The sequence below is a fragment of the Bufo gargarizans genome, chromosome 1 (assembly GCF_014858855.1).
Source record: "Bufo gargarizans isolate SCDJY-AF-19 chromosome 1, ASM1485885v1, whole genome shotgun sequence".
In the NCBI taxonomy this organism is placed as follows: Eukaryota; Metazoa; Chordata; class Amphibia; order Anura; family Bufonidae; genus Bufo; species Bufo gargarizans.
Genome location: NC_058080.1, coordinates 666,675,054 through 666,701,688, shown reverse-complemented (window position 1 = coordinate 666,701,688; position 26,635 = coordinate 666,675,054). Strand labels below are relative to the sequence as shown.

Sequence of the window (26,635 nt, the reverse complement as noted above, 5' to 3'; positions counted from 1 at the left end):
GAATGATAACTCATCACCTACCTTCAGGATAGGTGATAGATGTCTGACCACTGGGACCTCCAGCAATCCAGAGAACCGTGTCCAGTGTTTAAATGGAGAGGTGGTTGAGCATGAGCACTACTGCTCCATTCAAAGTGTATGAGTACATATCTGTAAAGAATGTATGATCTTGGCTATTTCTGAGTACAGATCTTGGCTATTTCTGACAGTCCCATATAATTTGAAAGGAGATATGTTCTCACGATTGGGGGGTCCTAGCAGTTGAGTCACCATTTATCAGGCACTTGTTATTGAATTTATTAAGTCAGTTCTTATGATAAACAGGTAACATACGTAAACCCAGAAGTCTAACCTTGCTTCCCCAGTGGCTGTTTCTAGCTGATTCACCCAGGCCTTATACACCTCAACCGGGTTGGTATTGATAATCAATGATTTATCTTCAATTATCTCTTTCACCACAGGTGCCAGAAGCTGACGCAATGTATTCTGCCCTCTTGCTCCTCGATTAAAGCTGACCACCATCTTTATCACTGTTGGATTCCCGGTGACTATATCTTGTATCTGGTCAACTTTGGACCTTTGAAGAGAAACAGAAATGAGCCACAAACCATTAACAGGTATGAAAATGTCTAAGGTTTAGGTCTGCAACCTGGGTCTCTCTGGATGTTCAGACATGTTGGAAAATTGTAGTTTTGCAAATGCTGAAGAGCCACAGATTGGAGACCACCAGTGTAGGACATGCGAAGTAGATCAATACATACTTGATTTCCTCTTGCAGTGCAGTTTCAAAGAGTTTTAAAAGGAGGTATTCTTCCCGTTGATTAGAGGCATAATTATACAGTGTGAAGATCACAGTGTCCATAAACTTGGTGGATTTATTCTGAGGCATCTGGAAAATCAGCTTGGCCAGGTAGGTTGGGTTGGTCTACAAAACAAAGTTGTAAATTCACACAGTGCAGCTTCACAATAGAAAATCATAGTAACACAGAAGTCCTCATAGTTATAGAAGGACCAGAGATATCAATAGACATAGCTCACACTACATTTCTAAAGATGTTACTCATCTCTAAATAATTAAGTATTACAAAACGTCTCCTGACCTTCTAAAAACCATCCCTGAGGAGCTGCATTCCAGGATACTAATTCTAATGAACGGCACATGTGTGAGCCCAGCTAATCCATACTCTTCCCTCTGCTCTCTTGGTGGGCAGTAGACATCAGGTCATCTAGGGGGCTCAGAGGCCTATTCTTGGGATTATACTCTTGAGATAAGGTCAATTTTTCTGACATATAGTGCAGAAGGCAAATATGGCGCATAGTCCACAAATACATTAATAAATCATCAACAATATGTATCCCTTGAACACACAACATAACTGGTATATAATGTATACAGTATATATAATATTACACATAATCAGGCACAAATATTCTTCCCAGTAATGTCCTAGATAAGAATTTGATGCAGGTTGCATACAAAGAGAAGAAACCCAATGACTTTAAAGAGGTTTTACCATGAGTGATGGAGAAAATAAAAATCAGACATCATATAGTACACGAGAATCTCTTTCTAACAAAGCTACAACCAGCCCCGTACCTCACATGGATCCAGAGATCTCATCCATAGCTCCAATTACTCTGCTACATTTTCTTCAGGCTGGTAGTTCAAGGGCTGTGTCCTTTCTGCTGCAGGTCTTTCCCTATCACAGCTCTGGGGGTGTATCCTTTCTGCTGCCTCTCTCTGTCTGTAACTGTCATAGCTTCTAATACTAGATAGGGCTGATAACGCTTGAAAGATAGAACTGAGCATGTGTGACCAGCTCATTAGGTGGACCTGCACATGACTATACTAACACCATAGGCCACCATTATAACAAAGCTAAGAGAATATCTCACACCTGGAACTAAGTCACTTGTTTTCATGCTGGTGCTGGAAATAACATTTAATGGTGGCACAACTCCTTTAAACACAAGTGAATCTCTGGTTGACCAACTTTAACCCTGATACAGAACAGCTGCTGCTTCGTCAAACTGCAAAAATAAAGAATGAATCTAATTCTGGATGGGAAAGGAGGAGGACCTCTGCATAACATTGTAAGGGGCCCTTTACAAAAATTGTACATCGGAGATCATTATTGTGCGACTGTCCACAGAGTTTAGTGAAAAGCACACTTCTGATCCTCAGCTGTGTCATGTGACCAACACTTTGACTCTCTAAACACAGCATCGTACGTGTGGATAGAAAGTTAGTTTCTCTATGTATACCTATGGAAACCTTAATGTCTGTCTTATAGGAATGAACATTGATCTCCAACTGACACAGGACAAGAAGTGAGTTTCTGAGTGTAGGTCACATGACACAGCTGAGAAGCAGAAGGGAGGGGATAACTCACATATAGTCACTGGTAAAAAGATTGCATAAACTACAGATTACATCATGTACCTTTCTAACAGGTCAGAGAATAAACATTTTTGTGGGAGTGCTACTTTAAGCCAGCATAGATTATGAAAAATATTTTTAGATTTTTATTATTTATTTATTTTTACTTTTTCCTTCTTTTTAACCAGCACCTCGCTTGCAGATTGGCTGTGTCTGCTATTGCAGCCTGGTTCCATCTGAATGAGGCTGAGCTCCACTACCAGTGACAGCCCGTGGCAAAAAAAAAAAAGAGCCGTATTTGATCTCCTAAGGCCTCTTTCACACTTGCGTTGTCCGAATCCGGCGTGTACTCCACCTGCCGGAATTACACGCCAGATCCGGAAAAACGCAAGTGTACTGAAAGCATTTGAAGACTGATCCGTCTTCAAAATGCTTTCAGTGTTACTATGGCAGCCAGGACGCTATTAAAGTCCTGGTTGCCATAGTAGGAGCGGGGAGCGGGGGAGCGGCATACTTACAGTCTGTGCAGCTCCCGGGGCGCTCCAGAATGAGGTCAGAGCGCCCCATGCGCATGGATGACGTGCCATGCGATCACGTGATCCATGCGCTTGGGGCGCCCTGACGTCACTCTGGAGCGCCCCGGGAGCCGCACGGACGGTAAGTATGCTGCTCCCCCGCTCCCCGCTACACTTTACCATGGCTGCCAGGACTTTAGCGTCCCGGCAGCAATGGTAACCATTCAGAAAAAGCTAAACGTCGGATCCGGCAATGCGCCGAAACAACGTTTAGCTTAAGGCCGGATCCGGATCAATGCCTTTCAATGGGCATTAATTCCGGATCCGGCCTTGCGGCAAGTCTTCATGATTTTTGGCCGGAGCAAAAAGCGCAGCATGCTGCGGTATTTTCTCCGGCCAAAAAACGTTCCGGTCTGGAACTGAAGACATCCTGATGCATCCTGAACGGATTTCACTCCATTCAGAATGCATTAGGGTAAAACTGATCAGGATTCTTCCGGCATAGAGCCCCGACGACGGAACTCTATGCCGGAAGAAAAGAACGCAGGTGTGAAAGAGCCCTAAATTGTTGCTTTTCTTGGATTTCTGTCTTAATAACGTACCTGAAGAAGATAAAAAAGATGCTGGTACGCTTCAAGCTTCTTCCGTTTCTCCTTGCTGAGCCCTTTAATTCCCTGCTTATCTGTCAGCATCTCCTCTACTTGACCTTTGCTCTTCTTGTTCAGCTTCTTGCTGTGAGACACAACATCCTGCACAGAGATACACACAGACCCATGTTTAGTAATTTACAATGTACACAACATTCATTTTATTCTTCGCGGACTTTCCCTGCTGAACAACACCTTTTTCCGTAAATGACACATTTCCTCTACTTAAAAAGAACCATTTTTATGTTTCCGGTTTTATGTAACCATATTGTTTAAATAAACTATTAGAACAGAAGCCAGATTTTAAATTACATGTGTGTCATTTTACAGATACCCCCCCCCCCCTTACTTTACATTCCCTCTAACCATTACTAGGAGTTGCCTCTTTCATACCTGCCTTCCCGAATTCCAGAAACAGCACCACCCCTCATTGGTGGTTGTGGCTGGTACTGCACCCCAGCTGATATGACTGAGCAGGTATATCACACACAACCTGTACACAGGGTAGCAATGTTTTCGTAAAAAAATTGCTAGCGGTAATTTTTGGAAACCAATTCTGGAAACCCTCCTTTATAACTGTGTTTTGCAATTTTCCTCTGTTATTCCTCCTAGATGTTTATTAATACACTGACAAACCGGTTGACACTATTCCCTACACTATCTGACACTACCAACACCAATTGGGCAATGTCAGAGTGTGCAGGCACAAACCCCCAACTGGTAACATCTAGTTTTCAAGTTCATCCTAAATTTCTAGGAGGAATTACAGAGGAAGAACACGATGCATAATTAAAAGAAAAAATGCTACTGAATTGTTACATGTCCCTTTTAAAGACACAATCAAACTATTTTAGCATGCATTATTTTCCCGATCATCTGATGCAAGCTTATATAATCACTGTAAAAGGGGTTATCCAACCCCTATAATGACCCCTGCAATGCCCAGGCATCTCGTATAGATTATATTTACCCCGCTCCCTGGCATCCGCATCACTCCTGATCCCTGGGTGGCCACCGCTGCTTCCCCCTGTTGCACACATCAAAACATCTGGCAACAGGGGAGCAGCCAATAGCAGGCCGAGACGGGAGAGAGCCTCCCTGGAGTCACGCATGGCAGCCGCGGATCAGGAGAGATGGGTGACGGGGAGCAGGGTAAGTATAATCTATATGAGGTGCCCGGGTATTGGGGGGGGGGGGCATTATAGGGGTTGGATAACCCCTTTAAACAAACATATCTCAAAAGAATAAAAATGTCTATACCAAGTAATATTATTTATTTCTTCAAATAATTTTTCTGCTTAAAGAGGTTGTATGTGATCAGAGAAAACACTGCTTTCTTTCAGGGACAGTGTCACACCTGGCTGTGTGTGGTATTGCAGTTTTGTATGTGGTGTTGCAGTTCATCACCAATCACTTCTATACAGTTCAGCTGCAATACCAAAGATAACCCATGTTTCTAGAAGAAATCAGACAAATTTTCCAACCTTTTTTTAATAGGAAAAATTGACAGCTTTCAAGGCCATGACCGTGAACTACAAGCACCAGCAGGTCAGTACATCATACGGAATATGTTTATAAGGGAACGTTTTATGTCTGCACATTTCAGATTTTCTCAAGGAATTTTATTTGGAGAGCCATCCTGTTTCCTAAATGTTTCCTGGATTTCCTAGGATTGAAATGCAGGATGTTTCCCATTACACTCACCTGCAGGGTGATCCTGTTTTTCACCAACAAGCCTATTTTAATGTCCATGAGGTTGAGATCTTTTTCCAGTTGTGCATTGGACCTAATCTTGGTGACTACTTCTTCTCTTAGTCTGGTCACTTCCAGCTCCTCCTGAAAGTCTAAATCACTTTGGTCCAAGAGATAGACAAATTTTCGCACAACGTTCAGAGGTGGGTTTTCTGAGCAGACTACAGGAAGGCAATACAAAAATTAGCAAAAAATGTTGGATCTGGAGCATACCTAGAGGTCAATGGTCAGGCTAAAGATTACAGGAACGCCATAGGACATCGCTATATTTTTTATTATAATCATCATATAGATTGTTCTATTACTTTTTTCTCTTTATTTTTATTACATAATTATTGATTAATTTGATTTTCTTTTAAAGGGGATTTCTTCTGGAAAGGCCATCAGTATCTGATCAGTGGGTGTCCTGCAATTGGGACCACCACTGATCAGCTGTTTCAGAAAACACTGGCGCTCACAGTAGCACAGCGGCCTCCTTGCAGCTTTGCCTAGACCAAGTGACGTCAGATGTCCTAGGAGCAGCTCAATGTCATTGAAGTCAATGAGGCTGAGCTGCGATACCAAGCACAGCCGATATACAATGTACGGTGCTGTGCTTGGCGAGTTGAGAGCTACTGCGAGCACTAGTGCTCCTCAAACTCCCACTGATCAGATACTGAGGACTAGAGATGGCCTTGCAGTTTGCCCGGCGGTCGTTTCGCGGTGAACTTTGCTCGTTAGCGATTCGCCGAAAATGCGAACATATAGCGATGTTCGCATGCACCATCCTCTTTTGCATTGCGCCGAACTTTGACCCATGACACATCCATCAGGTGGGACAGGACAGCCAATTGAGACGTTTCAGCACATGGACACACCCCCACTCTATAACAGAACTCGATCTGGCAGCCATATTACATTCTGTGTTTTGTCAGTGTAGGGAGAGATTGCTTTGTGGAACAGGGACAGACTGTTAGGGACACCAAACACTAGCTAATAGGGCCACAAAAGTCATTTTAAGGACTGGTATAGGTGTGCTATCGATAGGTGTGATATACTGAGGGGTGTGATATAATATATATTTATTATAGTCCATTTGTATTTTGCAACAGTTGTGTGCGGTTCTGCTGCGATACTGCAGGTATATAGAGGAACAACTATTTGCAACGGGTGTGATATACCTGTTGCCCCCCCCCCCCCCCCCCCAAAAAAAAAACTGATTGAGGGGTGTAATATACCTGCTTCCACTAAATATTGATTCAGGGGTTCCATATACCTGTTTGAGGGGTGAGATATACCTGCTTCTACAAAAATACTGATTAAGGGGTGCAATATACCTGCTTCCACAAAATACTGATTAAGGGGTTTGATATACCTGCTTCCACAAAATACAGATTGAGGGGTGCGATATACCTGCTTCCACCAAATATTGATTCAGGTGTTCTATATACCTGTCTCCACAAAATACAGATTGAGGGGTGCGATATACCTGCTTCTACAAAATACTGATTAAGGAGTTCTATAAACCTGCTTCCACAAAATACTGATTAAGGGGTTTGATATACCTGCTTCCACAAAATACAGATTGAGGGGTGCGATATACCTGCTTCTACAAAATACTGATTATGGGGTTCTACCCTGTATATACCTGCTTCCACAAAATACTGATTGAGGGGTGCGATAAACCTGCTTCCACAAAATATTGATTGAGGTCTGCGATACACCGGCTTACACAAAATACTGATTGAGGGGTGCGATATACCTGCTTTCACCAAATATTGATTGAGGCCTGAGATACACCGGCTTCCACAAAATACTGATTGAGAGGTGTGATATACTTGCTTCCACCAAATATTGATTGAGGCCTGCGATATACCGGCTTCCACAAAATACTGATTCAGGGGTGCGATATACCTGCTTCTACAAAATACTGATTAAGAGGTTTGATATACCTGCTTCCACAAAATACAGATTGAGGGGTGCGATATACCGTATTTTTCGCCCTATAAGACGCACCGGCCCATAAGACGCACCTGGGTTTTTGGGGAGGAAAATAAGAAAAAAAATATTTTTAACCAAAAAGGTGTGCTGTGTGTTTGGTGGGTTTGGAACTAATGGTGGTCTGTGGATGGCACTATTACTTGGGATCTGTGGATGACGGACACTGTTATGGGGGGGATCTGTGGATGACGGACACTGTTATGGGGGGATCTGTGGATGACGGACACTGTTACGGGGGGATCTGTGGATGACGGACACTGTTACAGGGGGATCTGTGGATGACGGACACTGTTACAGGGGGATCTGTGGATGACGGACACTGTTACAGGGGGATCTGTGGATGACGGACACTGTTACAGGGGGATCTGTGGATGACGGACACTGTTACAGGGGGATCTGTGGATGACGGACACTGTTACAGGGGGATCTGTGGCTGGCACTGTTACGGGGGGGGGGGGATCTGTGGCTGGCACTGTTATGGACTGGGGGGATCTGTGAGTGGCACTGTTATATACCGTATGTGCCATCCACAGACCCCCCCCAGCCCATAACTGTGCCATCCACAGATCGCAGAATCCCGCCCCCCGGCGCCGCCGCCAGTATAAAAAAAAAAAAAAGATGTTATATTCATTTATTGGTTATTAAACATGCCCCCTCAGTCCTATTACTACCTTATATCCTAATCGCATCTGTAGAATTCATGCAGGCTAGGCGGGCGGCCGGCGCGTCCCTCAGTGACGTCACTTGCCTGCGCCGCCTGCTTCATTCATAAAGTAGGCGGCGCAGGCACATGACAAGACTTGCTGCTGCCCGCCCGGCCTGCATGAATTCTACAGATGCGATTAGGATATAAGGTAGTAATACGACTGAGGGGGCATGTTTAATAACCAATAAATGATTATGACATCTTATATTACTATACCGGAGCGGCGGGGCGGTGCTATACTACACTGACTGCACCGCCCCGCCGCTATTGCCGGCCCCAGCTCCTTCTCCCAGTCCCTCCCCGAGTCCCCGCTCGCATCTACATCGCAGCTTGCGATGTAAAATGGCAAGCATTCGCCCCATAAGACGCAGGGGCATTTCTCCCCCGTTTTGGGGGAAGAAAAAGTGCGTCTTATGGGGCAAAAAATACGGTACCTGCTTCCACCAAATATTGATTCAGGTGTTCTATATACCTGCTTCCACAAAATACAGATTGAGGAGTGCGATATACCTGCTTCCACAAATACTGCTTTTCTCTAGGTGACTTTGGCACAGGGTCATTTTGAAAATGACAGGCAGAGGAAGAGGCAGGCCGTTCTGCAGGGGTGGTAGTGGTCGGGCAGGTGCACCAGGCCAGAGCCTAAGTGGGAAGTTGCAGAAGGTACGTGCGATTATGTCAAAGGAGGCACCAGAGTCGGTTGAGTGGCTCACTCAGCCTTACGCTTCTGCACCCTCCTCATTCTCTGCTGTGTGCACCCCCAAAGACAGAGGAATTACAGTATTTTCCCATCCATTCCTAGACCTCACCAATGCGCAGCCATTCTTGGCATCAGATGAGGAAGAGGAGGTAGCAACGGCCAACAGTACCCAGATCAGCCCAAGGAGGGTGGTCCCCACTGTTGCTGCCTACTCTGAGATCTCGAATGTCAGTGGTGGTGAAGGTGACGATGATGATGTGTCGATGGACGTCACTTGGGTGCCCACAACAGAGGAAGAGGAGGGGAGTTCAGAGGGAGAGACGGAGTAGAAGATAGGGAGGAGAAAGAGGAGAAGCAGGCAGAACTCGTAGTGCAGAGGCGGCAAAAAGCAGACTGCAAATTTATCTGGAGCGAGCCATCCACAATGCACGATCACATCTTGTGCTCCCAGGACGCCGGCAAATGGCTCTGCAGTGTTGGCTTTTTTTAACGTCAGCTGCTGAAAACAGTGTTGCAATCTGCAGCCTGTGCTGTCAACGCATAAGTCGTGGTAAGCCCAACACTCACCTAGGAACGACCGCCTTAAAAAGGCACCTGGCCTCCCATCACTGAGCCCAGTGGGAGCAACGCCGTCAGAACCCACAAAGCCACACTCCCGGCGCTCCATGTCCTGCCTATTCTCCTTCCCCTCTCTCCTTCCATTTGTCCTCCACTCCACCGTGCCGTTGTTGCGTTCATCTGGCAGAAGGCAGGCTTCCGTGGCCCAAAAGTTTGAGTGTAAAAAGTTGATGACGCCGAATAACCCTCTTTCCCAACGGCTGACCGCCAACTATTGCCATATAAACTGGTAGACTCTGAGGCCTTTAGAAAATTTGTGGCCATTGGCACACCACAATGTAAGGTCCCCGGAAGGAAATATTTCTCCCAAAAGGGCATCCCAGAGCTATATGGCCACGTTCAGCGGCAATTGAATATATCTCTGGCACACAGTGTCTGTGCCAACACCTGACCACAGACACGTGGTCTAGCAAACACGGGCAGGGAAGGTACATAACTTTTACTGCCCACTGGGTGAACCTTCTGACGGCCGTCAAGCATGTAACCCGTGGCACCCATGTGGATTTGGTGTTACCTCCACGGATTGCACGCAGGCCTGCCTTCTTCTCCTCCTCCTACTCCATCCTCCGTCTCCTCCTCGGCTGACTCCTCCTTTTCCACTGCTACGGCCTCTTCTGCTGCACCCCCTAAGCTCCCCAGAACCTATTCGACATGCCAGGTGAGACGTTGCCATGCTGTGCTGTGACTGTTGTGCCTGAAAGCCAAGAGCCACACCAGTCCTGCACTGCTTTCAGCTCCTGCGGTCACAGGCTGATCAGTGGCTAACCCCGCTCAATTTGACAGTTGGTAAAGTGGTGTGCGACAATGGTGCCTATCTGCTGAGTGCGCTGAAAGCATGGCACACTTTCTGAACTTAGTCGTGCAGCGATTCGTTGCCAAATACCCCTGCAACTTCTTGCAGGAAAATCTCTGACCATTTTAGATTTTACACAGCAATTTCTCGCCTTGCTGATGTTCAGCGGCGACACCACCTGCCCATCAGATGTCTGATTTGTGATAGCCCGACGTGCTGGAACCCCACCTTGTATATGCTTGATAGGCTGCTCCAGCAGCAACGTGCCGTTAACGACTACCTGTACGAACTCTGCAGCAGGACAGGTTCTAGGGAGCTTGGTTTCTTTTCACCGGTCCAGTGACTGCCCATGCGCGACGCATGCAGACTTCTGCGGCCATTTGATGAGATCACCAAACTGGTCAGTCACAGCCAGGGCACCATTAGTGACATCGTACCTTACGCTTTCTTTCTGGAGCGTGCATTGCGTCAGGTCATTGATCAAGCCGTCGAGGAACAGGAGCTGGAAGATGAGGAAGTCGCAATGCTGAATGAATTCCCAGGGGGTGCTACTCCATCTGAGACAAGTCAGCAGGAGTCAGAAGAGGAGTCATAGGAGGATAGTGGCTGGGGGAAGGAGAAGGAGGAGGAGGAGGAGCAAGAAGAGCAGGCTTTGAGGTGGACTTTAAAGTTTTTGGGGATCCCTGGTGTTGTCCGTGGCTGGGGGAAGGAGACAGAGTAGAACATTCTCCTGGGAGATGAGCAGGAGCCATGGCGCTCCACCTCTTCTAATTTAGTGCAAATGGGGGCCTTCATGCTCCAATGTTTGAAGAGGGACCACCGTATAAAAAGCATAAATGGCAAGGACCAGTACTGGGTGGCAACGTACTCAGACCCCCGGTAGAAACACAAAATGGCAGACACGTTACCAGCATCATAGAGGGCTGTCAGAATGCAGCATTTCCAGGCCTTGCTGCGAGAGATGCTGCATTCTGCTGTTGCGGGCGCTGGCAGAGGAATTTCCACCCACAGCGAAACAGGTGCAGGTACCAATCCTACCGCGCCTGCAAGAAGAGGGCGGTTTTAAGATGAGTTGGTCACTTCGGATATGAGATTATTCTTGCAGCCAACCCATCGAGATCTGTCCTCCAGATCCAGCCTCAGGGAATGCCTAGACTGACAGGTGTCCGACTATAACTCTGAGAAGCGAGGAACCCCTGGACTACTGGGTGTGCAGGCTTGACCTGTGGCCAGAGCTGGCACAATTTGCGATGGAACTCTTGGCTTGCCCCTCGTCGAGTGTCCTGTCCGAAAGGACGTTCAGCGCACCAGGGGAGATCGTGACCGATATGCGCACCCGCTTAGCTCACGACAGTGTGGACTACCTCACATTTCAAAAAATTAATGAGGCATGGATTTTGGTGGAATTTAACACCTGTGATGACCACGTGTAATTGAATTTCCCCATGCCAGCCCACACATCTGCCAGAACCCAGAAGATAGAATGGCCCTTGTCTTATGTATATACAGCGGCATAAAAGGCCTTTTCTGTCAGGTGATCGCCTAATTTTTGGGGACTCTACTCCAGTCGCCTACAGTAAAAATTGTATCCAGTGACCGCCTAATGTACCTCCAGACACATAACCACTAGTTCTTTTCTGTCAGATGAATGCCTAATTTTTGGGGCCTCTACTCCACTGGCCTACAGTAAAATTGTTATCCACTGACCGCCTAATATACCTCCAGCCACATAATCACTAGTTCTTTTCTGTCAGGTAAATGCCTAATGTTTGGGGCCTTTACTCCACTGGCCTGCAGTAAAATTGTTATCCACCGACTCCAATTTTGGGGCCCATACTGGCCTAAAATAATTTTTTTCTAGGCTCCAGCAGGGACGCATAAAAATGGCCCCTGATTAAAATACTTTTTTGTGGGAATTTTTGCCATTGATCCTCCTCTAGTATGTCACTGTCCATGTGGTGGGACTATTTGTGCACTTCTAATAAGTATTTGGTGGCTGCAAATATGACCTGAAGGTTTTTCAGGTTCGCCTGACATTAAAGTGAATGGGGTTAGCGAAACGTCCTGGCCGATGTTTGTCCATCACTACTGAGGACCTATCAAAAGGTTAGGTCATCAGTATAAAAATCTCCGAAAACCCCTTCAAATGAGTTGTCCTTGATTGGCTAAGTGTGCTCTTCCTCTGTGTAGAGTAGCAACAGGAATTAGAGGCCAACTGGGAATTGGAGAAGCAGCAAGGGATCTTTCTCTGTATAAGGACTCATTAACACTACCGTAGGCTGTCCGTGCCTATACTGTGGACTGCAAACAGTGGGTCCACAATATACAGGCACCGACCGCGTGAATCAGATCCACTGACTTGAATGGGTCTGCAATCCACAAGATATGGCACGGTGCAGAGTGAAGGCACGGATCGGAAGCTCTACGAAGAGCTTTTGTGGGCTTTTGGGTCTGTGCCTCCGCATCCAAAAGATAGGACATTTACTATCTTTTGCCGTATATTGCAGCACAGCCCGTGGGTGCTTACTGTTTTACACAGATCACATATGTTGGCACATTCATTGACCCGTTATCCAGTGAGCAACCCCACAAATTTACGGTTCATTCACCGTAAGTGTTTTGCGGTCCGCAAATTGCAGATCCACAAAACACTGGTACTGGCTGTGTGCGTTCCAGCCCTATGATACAAATGACTATTCTTGTATGCGATTGCGGACAAGAATAGGACATGCTCTATTCTTTTTTTTGTGGGGCCACAGAACAGAACTACCATCTTTTGTGGCCCCATCCTGCAGACCCAGAAATACGGTTGTGCGAATGAACCCTTACATTCACAGTCTTTGGCTCTACTTACTTAACGTCCGGTAGTCCTCCCTTGCTTTGTTAGCTTTCAGGAATGCCTGGATTTTAACTATTTCTTTTTCCTAAACAAAGAAAAGGGTCTGTTATTTCAAAGTCGTTAACCTGGCATGATTCATCTTGTGTTTTCGTCTGCCTCGTGGAAAAGAAATTACATACATGATCCTTAAAGAACTTCTGTCTCTTCTTGTATTCTCTTCTGGCTTTTATCATTCGGTACCAAGCCTGAATCTAAAGGACACATTTATATACATTGGTAATGGATAAATCATACATCAGATAGTTTACTGTATGTTCTAAGAGGGCATATGGAAAGGGGTTTTGTTCATGAGACAACCCACAAATAGATTGTTGAAATTTCATGTTTTTTTGCTATCAGAAAAACTGGATTCTGAACAGTTTGAATGCATCACACAGCAGGTCATTCAGGATCAAAACTAAAGGATGCCACAGACACATGTAGGACACAGGTGGGCAGTGTCAGACTGCGGAACCTAGGGCCCACCAGTAAAATTTCTTTTGGGGGCCCACCGTACGGATACATTCAAATATAATACATATTTTAACAAGTTTTTTTATATGAACATAGACTGTTTGAGGTGCTGTACATTGTATATATGTATGTAGTGCAGTAAGTCTACTGTATTATGTGCCACTTGTGCAGGGGGTGGGAGACTAGGGGCCTACCTTGCTCAGGGGCCCACCGGGGGATTCCCCTGTACCCCTGTGGGCCAGTCCGAGCTTGCAGGTGGGTGTTATAAACTAAAACAAGAGTTTGGACAAACATAACATCCAAATGGAAAAATTATAAACCATCTAAGAAACGAATACCATCCTGTTATTTTTTATCAAGGCTTCTCTTACTACTGGCAACAGTAGATGTCAAACCCCCTTCTCAGTTTATGAGATGTTTCGGATGCATCCCAAGGGGCATGGGGTACTGTTTCACAAAAAGACAAGCTAATTGTAGTGCATTATGTTCCTAGAAAGATCTGCAATCAGCTGGAATCAGCAGAGGACAACAATGGGCTTGCTCATTTTCCCTGCACTGAACATAACATTTCTGACACAATCACAGAGAAATGTTTTATCTTCATCCATACCTTGACAATGCCTACAATGTTTCCTTGTAGTAGTTTTATTCTGTCTGTGTAGGACTTTCGCTGCTTGTATCCTTTCCAGGAGGCCTGTCCATAAAAAAAAGAAATCAATGTACTTTATACACAACCAAGCATAAGGTACAGATAAGACATTTTCTTTAAATACAGAGGACCTGCCATCAATCATGTCCTGTCTATTTTAGTAGATACTCGTACAGTCAAAGCCAAAAGTTTTAAGACTGACACATATTTTGATTTTCACAAGATTTTCAAGTTTGCTGCTTCTGATTTTGAGGTGGCAATTTGCATTAACTCTAGATTGTTACGAGGTGTGATCAGATGAATTGCCAATTAATTGCAAAGTCATTCCCTGCCATCAAAATTAATTTAAATGACAAAATCCCAATTTCCACTGCATTTCAGCCCTACAACAAAAGGACCTGCTAAAATAATTTCAGTGATCTCCTTGTTAGCTCAAGAGAAAGTGTTAAAGAGGACCTTTCATTACAATAAAAAAATCTAAACTAAGTATGCTGACATGGAGAGTGGCGCCCAGGGATCTCCCTGCACCTACTATTATCCATAGGCGCCACTCCGTTCTCCCGGTATAGGCTCCAGTATCTTCAGATTTTCGGCTCCACTGGGAGGAGCCTGCTCTTGTTCTCCTGGAGAAGGAGACGCCCAGGAGAACAAGAGCAGGCTCCTCCCGGTTGAGCCAAAAATCTGAAGATACCGGAGCCTATACCGGGAGAACGGAGTGGAGCCCAGGGATAATAGTAAGTGCAGGGAGATCCCTGGGCGCCGCTCTCCATGTCTGTATACTTAGTTTAGATTTTTTATCGTAATGAAAAAGGTCCTTTAATAAGGATAGGGGCAGCTGATATCACTTTGTTATACTGACTGAATTAGAAGAGCATGCTGATTGCTTTAAAGGACACAGGGTGTTTGAAATCATTGTCTTCTTTTGTGAACCATGGTTACCTTTAAGTAAGCAAATGCAGTCCTCATTGCTTTGCATTAGAAGGGCTTCACAGGCAAGGACATTGCTGGTAAGATTGCACCTAAATCAACCATTTATCGGATCATCAAGAACTTCAAGGAGTTAAATTGCTATGAAGAAGGCTTTAGGGTGCTTAAGAAAGTAAGACACGTGCCAGGACCATCTCCTAAAGAGGATTCAGCTATAAGATCAGGTCACCACCAATTCAGTTTGCTCACAAATGGCAGTAAGTAGACGCAGGGGTGTAGCTAAAGGATCATGGGCCCTGGTGCCAGAGTTAAAGGGGTTGTCCGGGTTCAGAGCTGAATCTGGATATATACCCATTTTCACCAAGGCAGCCCCCGTGACTTGACAATTTCATGCTCTCCTTTGCCCTGTGCTGAATTGTGCAGGGCAAAGGCATTTTCTGGAGTTCTGGTGACGTACCGGGCTCTCTTTAAGGCTGCCAGGCGTAGGCTTCCACCCTGCAGTGAGTCCGGTGATGTCACCGGGACTGATGGGTGGGTCTTTGCACTGCCCTAGCCTGTAAAATGGCTAGGGCAGCGCTAAAGCCGGCCCATTAGAGCCAGCGACGTTACTGGACACACTGCTGGGCGGAAGCCTCCGCCCGGCAGTCTGTTATTGTAAACAAAAGAGCCCTTGCACAGCGCAGGGCAAGGTGGAGCATTGGAGCATGAAATGCTCCAATGGTCTTGTAAGGGGGGCTGCCTGGGTGAAATTATGGGTATATCCGGGTTCAGCTCTAAACCTGGACAACCCCTTTAAGCTTAGGTCCCCATCCCTCAGTGCTTTATTCCAAGGGGCAGGGAAACACATTGCCTTCATGCTGCCTGAAGAAAAAATTTAAACAGCACCCCACTATGCCAAATTCTTGACCTAACCCCTTCCCTCCAGCCAGAGGTGTAATTTGACCTGCATGCACTTTCTAGAATATGAGTGTCTTCTTATGCGGCTCAAGGGTCTTTGGGCCCCGATGCCTCTGCACCCCCTAAAGCTACGCCCTGGGTAGATGTGAGTGCATCTGCATGCACATTGAGGCAAAAGCTTTTGGAGGATGGCCTGGTGTCAAGAATGACAGCAGAGAAGCCTCTTCTCTCCAAGAAAAACTTCAAGGACAGACTGGCATTCTACATTAAGTACATGGATTGGACTGCAGACGACTGGGGTAAAGTTAATTTCTCTGAAGAAGCAACTTCAGGCTGTTTGGGACATCTGGAAAAATTATTGTCCAGAGAAAAAAAGACAAGCGCTACCATGAGTCCTGTGTCATGCCAACATTAAAACAATCATGTGTGAAGTTGCTCCTCATCCAAGGGAGTGGGCTCACTCACAATTCTGCCTAAGAACACTGCCATGAATAAAGAATGGCATCAAAACATTCTCCAAGAGCAACTTCTCCCAAAGATCCAGGAGCAATTTGAGAATGATGGTTTTGTCACAAAACGTGAGAACTACAGTAAGTGGCTTGGTGAACAAAGAACTGAAATTTCAGATCAGGAAACTCCCCAGATCTCAATCCTATTAAGATCCTTTAGTAAAGCGGGTGGACAAACAAAAACAGAAACTGTGATGAACTTCAAGCACCGAAGAATAGGTTGCCATCAGTCAGTATATGGCCCGGAAGCTGAAATCCAGCATGGCAGGATGAATTGCAGAAGTCTTGAAAAAGAAGAGTCAACACAGGAAATATTGAGTCTTTGCAGAAAATGTATATATTTGTCAATAAAAGTTAAAAAAAATTATGAACAGCAAATAACTGTACTTCAGTTTATTATACAGTAGAAACATCTGACAAAATGGTTAAAAAACACTGACTTTGCGAAAACCAAAATTTGTGTCAGTCTCAAAACTTTTGGTCAAGACTGTATTTCCCATTAAATACCTATTCTGGAGCTCATGTTCTTTGAACCTCTGTTACTGACCCTGTTAATGTATGAATACGTTTATAACTGAGGATAACTATTCTCCTTGTAAATAGGAGGGGACCCTACACAGTCTGACGCTGTTTGCACCGATAAGACAGAATATATAGGGTCAACGAGGGAGTGGTAACACCCAGTCAATTTATTCATACATTTTCAGGCAGATGCAAGCATTTAAGGAGAGCTCTTTAGATGCCAAAGAAATTGGTGGCATATTGCAAGGCAATATATACCTGGCAGCGGCTGTGAGGCGGTGGCATGCCACTCCAGGTTCTGTCAGCATCGCTTAGGTTTTATTAATTCTGTATGACAGACCCACCATAATCAGTGATTGCCCTAATGCAGACTACAAAACCTTTCAGGTCTGTGCCATACATTTGTATTTTTTTTCATCTGGTCCTTCTCACACCTGTCTTCCGAAATACAAGCAGTGACCACAAAATACAGGCGAGTTTGTGCAACACAACCACCAATGGCCGTAGTTATTGTCTCCATGTGAACAACATGGTCAGACTCATTGATACCATGGGAGAAGACCCTCATAAATTCAGGCAGGATCTGAATGGAAATCCACACATGCAGGTATCCTATTGGTCATGGATTGCATACTGATATTGCAAGTGGAGTTGAGCTTTTCTTATACAAGTATTACATGAAAATGACCCAGATTTACTAACGTGTCTGTGCCTAGAATCTGTCCAAACAATGGCGCAAATTGATGCAACTAGGATTTCTACATTTTTTTCAGAATTTTTACTAAAGGGGTTGGGGATTATTGAGGAAAAGGAGGCATGGCCTAAAGGCGAAATTTCGCACCAAAATTGTGTCTCAGTTGTGGCATGAAGTTCTATCTCAAATAGTTGGCACAGATGAAGACCTAAGTGTTTTTCCTGGTGCAGGTCTAGATCTCGGGTCTAAGTTTACACCATCTTTCGGGTTAGTAAATCTGGTCAAAATGTGTAGAAAAAGGATATAATATAACATGATGAAAGAAAACCATGTCCTTATCTGCATACCCCAGTATTACCTGTATTTTAATGGCATATGGCTCTTGTTGGTTTAGGTAAGCTTTCCTCTTCTGGTATGCCCTCCTGGACAGGTAGCCCCTCATGTGAGCTTGCAGCAGAGTAATCAAGTTTTCGTTGGCCATCCACAGCTGTTCCCGGTTGTAATCAGAGGTAATTTTTCCACAAATGGTCTGAGAAAAAATTGAATAAACATGTATTTCCAACTGGTGGTTTCACATCTCCAGGGCACTTGGACTACAGCTGATCACACACTTTAGACAGCTGTTGGGCGACACCAATACACATTCATGCCCGGCTCGGCAATGTGTTCTCAGTAGGGAGAGGGCACTAAGCTATTGCCAGACATCACTAGTAGCAAGTTCTCTTCCTGGAGAACAAAAGGATCAAGCATGTTGAAATTCAACATACCTGACCTTCCGTTTCCCTGATATCTGCTATTGAGAGAGAGCAAGGTGACCACCATCAGACAGTCAGCCGGCCTAGCTGAAAAGCCACAGTTCAGCTAATGTGCATGACCACCTTAAGATATTCAGGGAATCGGGAAAATGATCATGCCATGCTGAACACTTTACATATAAAAGAGAAAGGTGCAGATAGGACAGCAGATCTACTCAGTTTTCTGCACTGGTCAAATTCAAGGTAGCACAGAACTCAGTTTTGGGTGTACTTCATGTATTACCGTATATGCCTCTGAAATGTGTGTATCTGATGGACATCCTATTTCCTTGTTGTGAGTGAGACTAAAATGACTATAAGCATGTCACAGCTGACTTCCTAACAATCTTTTGGCCAAAATCCATCGCCCAAGCGGAACGTGCTTGTTATTTCAAGTGGCTAAGGAAGATAAACAGCTGCCAGATACATCTGGAGCTACTTATTTCATGGGACAAAATCCAACCAGTCAAAATACTTGCTTACACCTAATAGAAAAATGTTTTATAGTCCTCAAAATAATTACCTTAAATTGCAAGATAGATTAATGTACCTTCATCTTCACCATCTGCATTATTTTACTACGTTATTAGGGATTTTCATTACGCACAGGTGGATGTCACGTTACATGCTAGTATCCACCTGTTCGGTGGATGTACCAGTTCCATGCCCATAAATTTGAGCACACTATTGTGGGAGTCATTGATAAGTCTCACCAGTGTGGTGTCTCTTTTGCTTACAGTGTCTTGAAGATGCTCCCCTGCTTGTCAGCAAAATCTACGGGGAGCCTTCCCAATATACTCCATGCCACAAATACATGTGGCTTTATATTCCACCCCTTAGTCCGGCAGTTTACAGAGTGGAAATGATCTGCTTTGTGACCGAAATGACAAACAATCTGCTTGTTTGGATACGGCTATAAGCGACACGACCACTACATCTGAAGGAGCCCTTAGCGCTTCTGTCTAACCAGGTCCTTAGAGGTTTTGGTGGGGAAAAGTAGCTGTGAACAAGAGAAACTTTGAGGCTTTTACTTTGTCTATAGGCAATGTGAGGTTTGGTGGTAATGAGGTCATGTAAATCCAGGTCTATCAGTAGGATGTCCAAATATTGGGAGATGATATCTCTAACTAGGCTGGAGGCTCCATCAAAGGTGGGTGGTGGACAGTTATCTACATAGACAGGACATTTCTAAAGGAACACTGGGAAAAAGTGATATATTGTGTTGTTCCTAGTGCAGGTCTTGTGTCCTGAGGGGGTGGGACTCAGAACCAAAAGACCCCAAAGATATAAGCTGTGCAATGTCCCTGTACCAGGCCCTTTCTCAGGCCACTGGCTGTGATTATCTTCACTACACTCTGTCTCCTGGATCATTTCAGCAACATCAACATCTAGCTTTTGTACTATTGGGAATACTGCAAGTGGTGATGCCAGTCCATTGTCTGCCTGGAAATAAGAGCAGCAGCTGACTGTGTTACCTATACATGCCGTCATCAGAGGGGTGAGTGCTTTACTATTAGACACACTGGACGGCTCTACAGACAATCTAGACCTGGCACTTTTTATTTTAGGTTTATGTCTGTGTTGTCTTAGGTTCTAGACTTTATATTTCACAGATAAACCAAAATATCCCTTTTATCAGCCACTTCTGCACAATAAATCTTAAAGGGGTTGTTAGAGTTAAAAGTTAAAAACTCAAGCAGCTGCTGTAACTGGTCTAAAAAAGCCACCCATAGACTAGGTTCACATCACCATTTTAAACTCCTGTATTCTGGCATTTTATCCAGCGAATGGGATCCGTGGGATGCTGGAGGTTCCCGGCATATGCTGGATCTGGCAATTTCAGTATTCTGTCCCTATGCAGAATACTGGAATTTAAAATGGTAATGTAAACCTAGCCTTAGCAATTTTCTCCAGTGCTGCTTCCAGTGTCGCCCTTTGGTCCTGTATCGCTAACATTATCATTCGGGCTGCAGCGGTGATGTACAGTGCATAAAGGTCACTTGTGCCGCCAATCACTGGTCTCAGCAGTATACAGGGCATGACTGCTGAAGGGAGGGATTAGCAGTAATTTGGAAACATTGGCTGGGAGGACCGGAGTGCAATGCTGGAAGGCGTAAGTGGAGAAAAGTGGTAAGCATAGCTTCTTTTGTTATTTTAGACGAGGGAGGCCCAACCTGTGTCTTTCCAGCTGTTGCAAAACTATAACTCCCAACATGTCCTGATAGCTGTAGGCTGTCCGGGCATGCTGGGAGTTGTAGTTTTGCAATAGCTGGAATGGAAGGCCACAGGATGGGCATCCCTGTTTTAGACCATTTACTGCTGCTGCCCCAGTTTTGATTTAACTTTAATGGAATAAATGTCTTCTAATGTTTGCATTCTGAAACCCAAACATGTTCCCCTCAGAGTCTCCATGTCAGTAAACGGAACAGAAATACGAGAGACTAATGTGAGGCTGAAAGGAAACTGGTGTGGGGTCTGATGTATCCCAGCTGGCAGCAAACAGCAGTGTAGGGGGAGTACAGTACAGACCGTAGCTGCCATTTGTAAGGAAATTCTAAGAGACCTTGAAGTAACATTTCACATTACAAGAAAGCAAGCAGTGATAATACTTATCTGGAGTACTTTGCCACTATTTTTGCAGCACATAGTTACATATAAACATATATTCATTTACATATATGCCCACCATACGGCATATTATAGTAATATACAATTAAAGGGGGTGGCTCTTGAAGACATCTATGCCTTGTGAAGGTATATGGACACCATGGAGGGTGGTCCTCTGTTGAGGACTGTCCTCTATGATTCAGAAGGGAGATGCATACACGAGCAGCTCCCATTCTGGTGGACCTTAGAGGTCCTTGTGTTACATGAACTGGAATTCATTTCAAGAGGAAATGTTTTGCTGGTCACGGCTTTACCCAGCACAATTAGCTGTTTGCCAGGGCTACTGGAGGCAGGACCCAAGTGGTTATTCTTTTTATAAGGGGTTGTCTCTGATGATGTTTATTCCTGGCCATTATAGAATGATCCGATCCAAACTTTCCACTTGAATATTCCTTGCCTGGTGTTGGCTTCAAAAAGGCCTTGTCTGGCTAAAACATTGCCTTTTATGATGAAATGAAAAAAATAAAAAAAATATAATTAAAGGGGTTGTCCAGAAATAAGTTGTTTTTAGCCTAATGGCTCAGTAAATGAAGGATTCATAATTCCCCGCCACTCCAGTCCTCAGCCATGGCTCCGGTGGGGCCATCTTCTGGTCCCCAACTTGTTTTCTTCCAGAGCAGCATGGTCACATGCTCTGCTGCAGCCAATGACTGCAGTCATTTGGCTGCTGTGGAGCATGTGAACATAACCATGCTGTGTTGGAAGAAAACAAGATGGGGACCAGAAGATAGCCCCACTAGAACAGCGGGCAGAAGGCAAGTATGAATCTTTCGCTTACTGAGGCAGGCTGTTGGCATTAGGTAAAAATGACTTATTCCCGGACAACCCCTTTAAACCTTAGGACCAATACAAATGGCCATGATCCAGAATAAATCAATCATTCCCAGCTCATTTAACTGCATTTACTTGCACCAATCATCTCTTCTCTATGAAGATGATCATTAATTTATCACTACGATCATTTATTCCCAAACAGCTTCAATATCTGTCGGCAGCCCCTTCCAGTTTGCAGAGCATTTTTTTGTGCCATATAGGATTGGATCGCCAGGCTGAACCTAGCTTATGGACCTCATCAGCACAGGTCACCAGGAGTAGCTTTCCTAGTACCTGTATAAAAAAAAAAAAAAAAAAAGGAAAATCCACAGCACTCCTCAGTTCTGGTGAATAAGCTAGTTACTTTATTGGTAACAGCAGCATTGGAATAGCAACGTTTCAACCATCTCTGGTCTTTATCAAGCTATGAAATCATATAGTGACATGTGCCTTTAAATAGTGGTTCAATGGGTGTGTCTCCCATCAATAGAGCAACAAAAATCAACATGTGAGATAACTTCAGTGTTTAGGGTTCAGCCTATCAAGTGGTTCAGTGTAGTTAATTGAATCATTAACATATCGTTTATACATAAAATCACATAATACTTACTGATGGGGGAGGGACCATGTGAAAACCGCGCTCAGTCAGGAGGTGAAATGGCGCCAAAAACCGGCATGTTCCGATTCCATATGCGCCTGCGCCGAGTCCCCACATCCACAGGGGGAGGGATTCTAAGGCGGCCAATAGAAAAATCGGGTGCCCGTGACGTCTGCTGTTGCCGGGGGCGGGGGGCAGATCCCAGTGAAGGAAATGTCCTCCGGCCGCGGCGCCAATCAGAGCACAGGCACTGATGACGTCTATTGTTGCTAGGGAGAGTCAGCAGTCCCGAGCAGAGCTCGGATCGCTTCCCCTTCACAGCAACTGCAAATGTCATACATATATATGCAACTGGGGGAGAACACCCCACCACACCGGTTCTCTACACCCTACCAAAAATACATAAGGATAGAACTAACCCACCGGGACGCCCGATTGTATCAGGGATAAATTCAATCTTTTCACCAATAGCTGTCTTTTTAGACAAGGTACTCCAGGAATTTGCAACCACGGCCACCTCCTTTGTCAGAGACACCTCCCACTTTCTCCTTAAACTAGAGGAACTTGAATACACAGAAGGTAATCTATTGGTCTCATTTGACGTGGTGAGTCTATACACCAGCATAGAACACCAGAAAGGACTAGAAGCGGTACAACACAGACTCGACCATTCCAACTACACACCACAGAAGGTACAATTGATTCTCTCCCTTTTGGAAGTAGCACTAACTTGCAATTACTTCCTGTTTAAAGAGGATTTCTATGTCCAGTGCAGAGGAACCGCAATGGGTTCGAATGTGGCGCCAGCCTACGCAAATATGTATATGGCAGATTTTGAGGAGGCCCACATATATCCATCCAGCTTCTTCCAGTATGTGAGAGGCTGGATGAGATATATCGATGATATCTTCTTCATCTGGACAGGAACCATACCACAACTGCAGAGATTCAATGACTACCTCAATGGGATACACCAGGAATTACAATTTACAAAAGTATACTCAACTGAACAACTTCAATTCCTGGATGTAAGGGTATATACTGAAAACACCACTTTACAAACAGATTTATTCCGCAAGGAAACTGACAGAAACAACCTCCTGCGTTTTGACAGTGCACACACGCGCGGAATGGTAAAGTCTCTCCCATATAGCCAGTTCCTACGGGTTAGGAGGATAGTGAGTAAGGAACAGAATACACATACCCGACTAAAAGAAATGACACAAAAATTCACGGAGAGAGGGTATCCCCCTAAACTGGTCCTAAAACATAAAGACAGAGTACAGTGTATGTCCAGACGGGAACTGATTGAAAAAAGAAAACCTAGAGAACAACTTAAAAAAATACCATTTGTATCTACATATACCCCCCTGAGCAACCAAATCTCATCCATCATTAAAAAGAACTGGAAACTCTTAACCCAGGCCTTCCCAGAAACTCCTGAGTTCCAGAACCCCCCCCTACTTTCCTACAAAAGGGGAGCGAACCTACGAGACAGGTTAGTACATGCAGATGCACATACCCCAAAACAACAAAATAAAAGAACGGGCAGCTTCCCTTGTCTAGGATGTTGCCATTGCAACAGCATGATGAAAGGTAATACATTTGTACACCCCCGGACAGGTACTAGATACCGTATTAAACAGCTATACACATGCAACTCATCATTTGTCATCTATATTTTACAATGTCCCTGCGGACTACTATATGTGGGCGAGACCACACAGGAGATCAAAAAAAGACTTACGCAACATAAATCCAAGATACGCAAACACGTTCTTGAACTACCTGTCCCAGAACATTTTGTAAAAACCGGACATAATATCTCACAGTTGAGATTTCAAGTCATCGATGGAGTCCCACAACTGAGGAGAGGTGGGGACCGAGAGACCCAACTTAAGAAATTAGAACTAAAATGGATCCATAGACTTGATACGCTGGAACTGAAGGGACTCAATAGGGACTTTAATTTGAGCATCTTCTTACATTAATATTTTTTCCCCAGGTTATGTCCTGCCCAATCTCTATTCATGACTTTGCTACGGACGATTTTATCATAAGTAGAGTGCCCAACAATAGATAATTGTTGTGTTTATTTTAATCACTTCAGTCACCTTTTTCACCTTTACCTTACAGGGGGTCCTCCATGTGAAACCAGGTCTTATTAGTTTCTCCATCCGACTACCACTCCAGCTGCGCCTACACAGATTCCACAATGACCAAGACCTCTATCACTGCCATACTTCTTCAGCAGCTACACGGGAACCGCGGGGGTAAGTCTGATGCATTAGCAGCCCTCTAATGAGTATGTATGAACAGGGTGGTGTCGCCCCCGGTCGCCATCTGAATAATGAGCGGCCGGGGGGACACTACCATGTTAAGCAACCCCTGTCACAGAATGAACACACTCAAGGAATTTTGTGGTTTATTCTGTACACAGATAGGGGATGTATGAATGTCGGACTGTGGCCCCTGCTATAGGGACTGATGGCTAACCTAGTGTTGGCCACGTCCATGTAAGGGCCACAGCCTAGTACGGACACCCAAGTGACAGCTGGAATTGTCTAAACAACAATTCCAGCCAGATGGGATCCTCAGGCTGAAGATGCTCCCCCCGGTTCTCCCCCAGTTGCATATATATGTATGACATTTGCAGTTGCTGTGAAGGGGAAGCGATCCGAGCTCTGCTCGGGACTGCTGACTCTCCCTAGCAACAATAGACGTCATCAGTGCCTGTGCTCTGATTGGCGCCGCGGCCGGAGGACATTCCCTTCACTGGGATCTGCCCCCCGCCCCCGGCAACAGCAGACGTCACGGGCACCCGATTTTTCTATTGGCCGCCTTAGAATCCCTCCCCCTGTGGATGTGGGGACTCGGCGCAGACCGCATATGGAATCGGAACATGCCGGTTTTTGGCGCCATTTCACCTCCTGACTGAGCGCGGTTTTCACATGGTCCCTCCCCCATCAGTAAGTATTATGTGATTTTATGTATAAACGATATGTTAATGATTCAATTAACTACACTGAACCACTTGATAGGCTGAACCCTAAACACTGAAGTTATCTCACATGTTGATTTTTGTTGCTCTATTGATGGGAGACACACCCATTGAACCACTATTTAAAGGCACATGTCACTATATGATTTCATAGCTTGATAAAGACCAGAGATGGTTGAAACGTTGCTATTCCAATGCTGCTGTTACCAATAAAGTAACTAGCTTATTCACCAGAACTGAGGAGTGCTGTGGATTTTCTTTTTTATTTGTACACTTATGGGACCCCTAGCCAGGATCCTGATCCGCGAGCACCAACCTATCCAGGTTTCTATTGGCAACTGTCCCTATATTGGGACCTGGAGTGCTGCTTAACCCTCTTTTTTACTTTTTTTTTTTCCTAGTACCTGGACACAACAGGATGACTAAGGCCATGTTTGTCCTTATCCACTACACAAGCCTTCCGGGACATAGTGGAAAAACCTAAACCTTTTTAGTAGAGCATCCTGCAAATAATGAAGCACAAGTGTTTGCCTGGCGTGAGGGGAACACCCTTATTGGATAGCTCAAGATACGTAGAAAACAGCATATTTAGTACCAGAGTGCTATAGTTTGGACTTAGAATAATTACAGAAGTCTTGCCTATAAAGAGTCAACCTTAAAGGGACACTGACAGGCCCAATTAGCATATTTAGGTATATATATATATATATATATATATATATGTCAGTACAGGTCTTATAAAGTCTATTAAAATCATCTAAGTATCCCCCCTGTCCACCTTATAAATACCGAAATATAAAGTTTTATAACCTGCTTGTCCGGTCACCAATCTGCCCAAGGGGCGGCGTTTCATCTCAAAATGCGCCCAGCCAGCCGCTCCCAACTGCCGTTCTGAAGCCCCGCCCAGGAGGACGTGCCCAGAGGATTGAATGGGCCGCGCGCAGGATCTTGAGTCAGGAGACTTGTAGCCGCCGCCCAGCGAAGTGAATATTGATGAGCTGGGCGTGGCTTCAGAACGGCAGTTGGGAGCGGCTGGCTGGGCTCATTTTAACATGAAACGCCGCTCCTTTGGAATATTGGTGACCGGACAAGCAGGTTATAAAACGTTATATTTCGGTATTTAT

At 45.0% G+C, this 26,635-nt stretch overlaps 1 protein-coding gene and 1 long non-coding RNA gene across 3 annotated transcripts in view; one reads left to right on the top strand and one right to left on the bottom strand.

Moving 5' to 3' along the window:
• Positions 1–26,635, bottom strand: part of IQGAP2 (IQ motif containing GTPase activating protein 2) — a 340,563-nt gene that overhangs the window by 45,131 nt on the left and 268,797 nt on the right. For both annotated transcript variants that reach the window (XM_044276088.1, XM_044276089.1), the window contains 8 exons: positions 17,997–18,167; positions 14,051–14,134; positions 13,107–13,178; positions 12,943–13,012; positions 5,247–5,455; positions 3,498–3,644; positions 762–925; positions 353–577 (listed from right to left, as the gene is read on the bottom strand). In XM_044276088.1, coding sequence (XP_044132023.1) covers positions 353–577; positions 762–925; positions 3,498–3,644; positions 5,247–5,455; positions 12,943–13,012; positions 13,107–13,178; positions 14,051–14,134; positions 17,997–18,167 — 1,142 coding nt within the window. The remainder of the gene's footprint in view (positions 1–352; positions 578–761; positions 926–3,497; positions 3,645–5,246; positions 5,456–12,942; positions 13,013–13,106; positions 13,179–14,050; positions 14,135–17,996; positions 18,168–26,635) is intronic.
• Positions 494–26,096, top strand: LOC122924726. The gene is made up of 4 exons (XR_006387429.1): positions 494–617; positions 5,040–5,090; positions 24,647–24,783; positions 25,913–26,096. It is a non-coding gene; the product is annotated as an uncharacterized LOC122924726 (long non-coding RNA).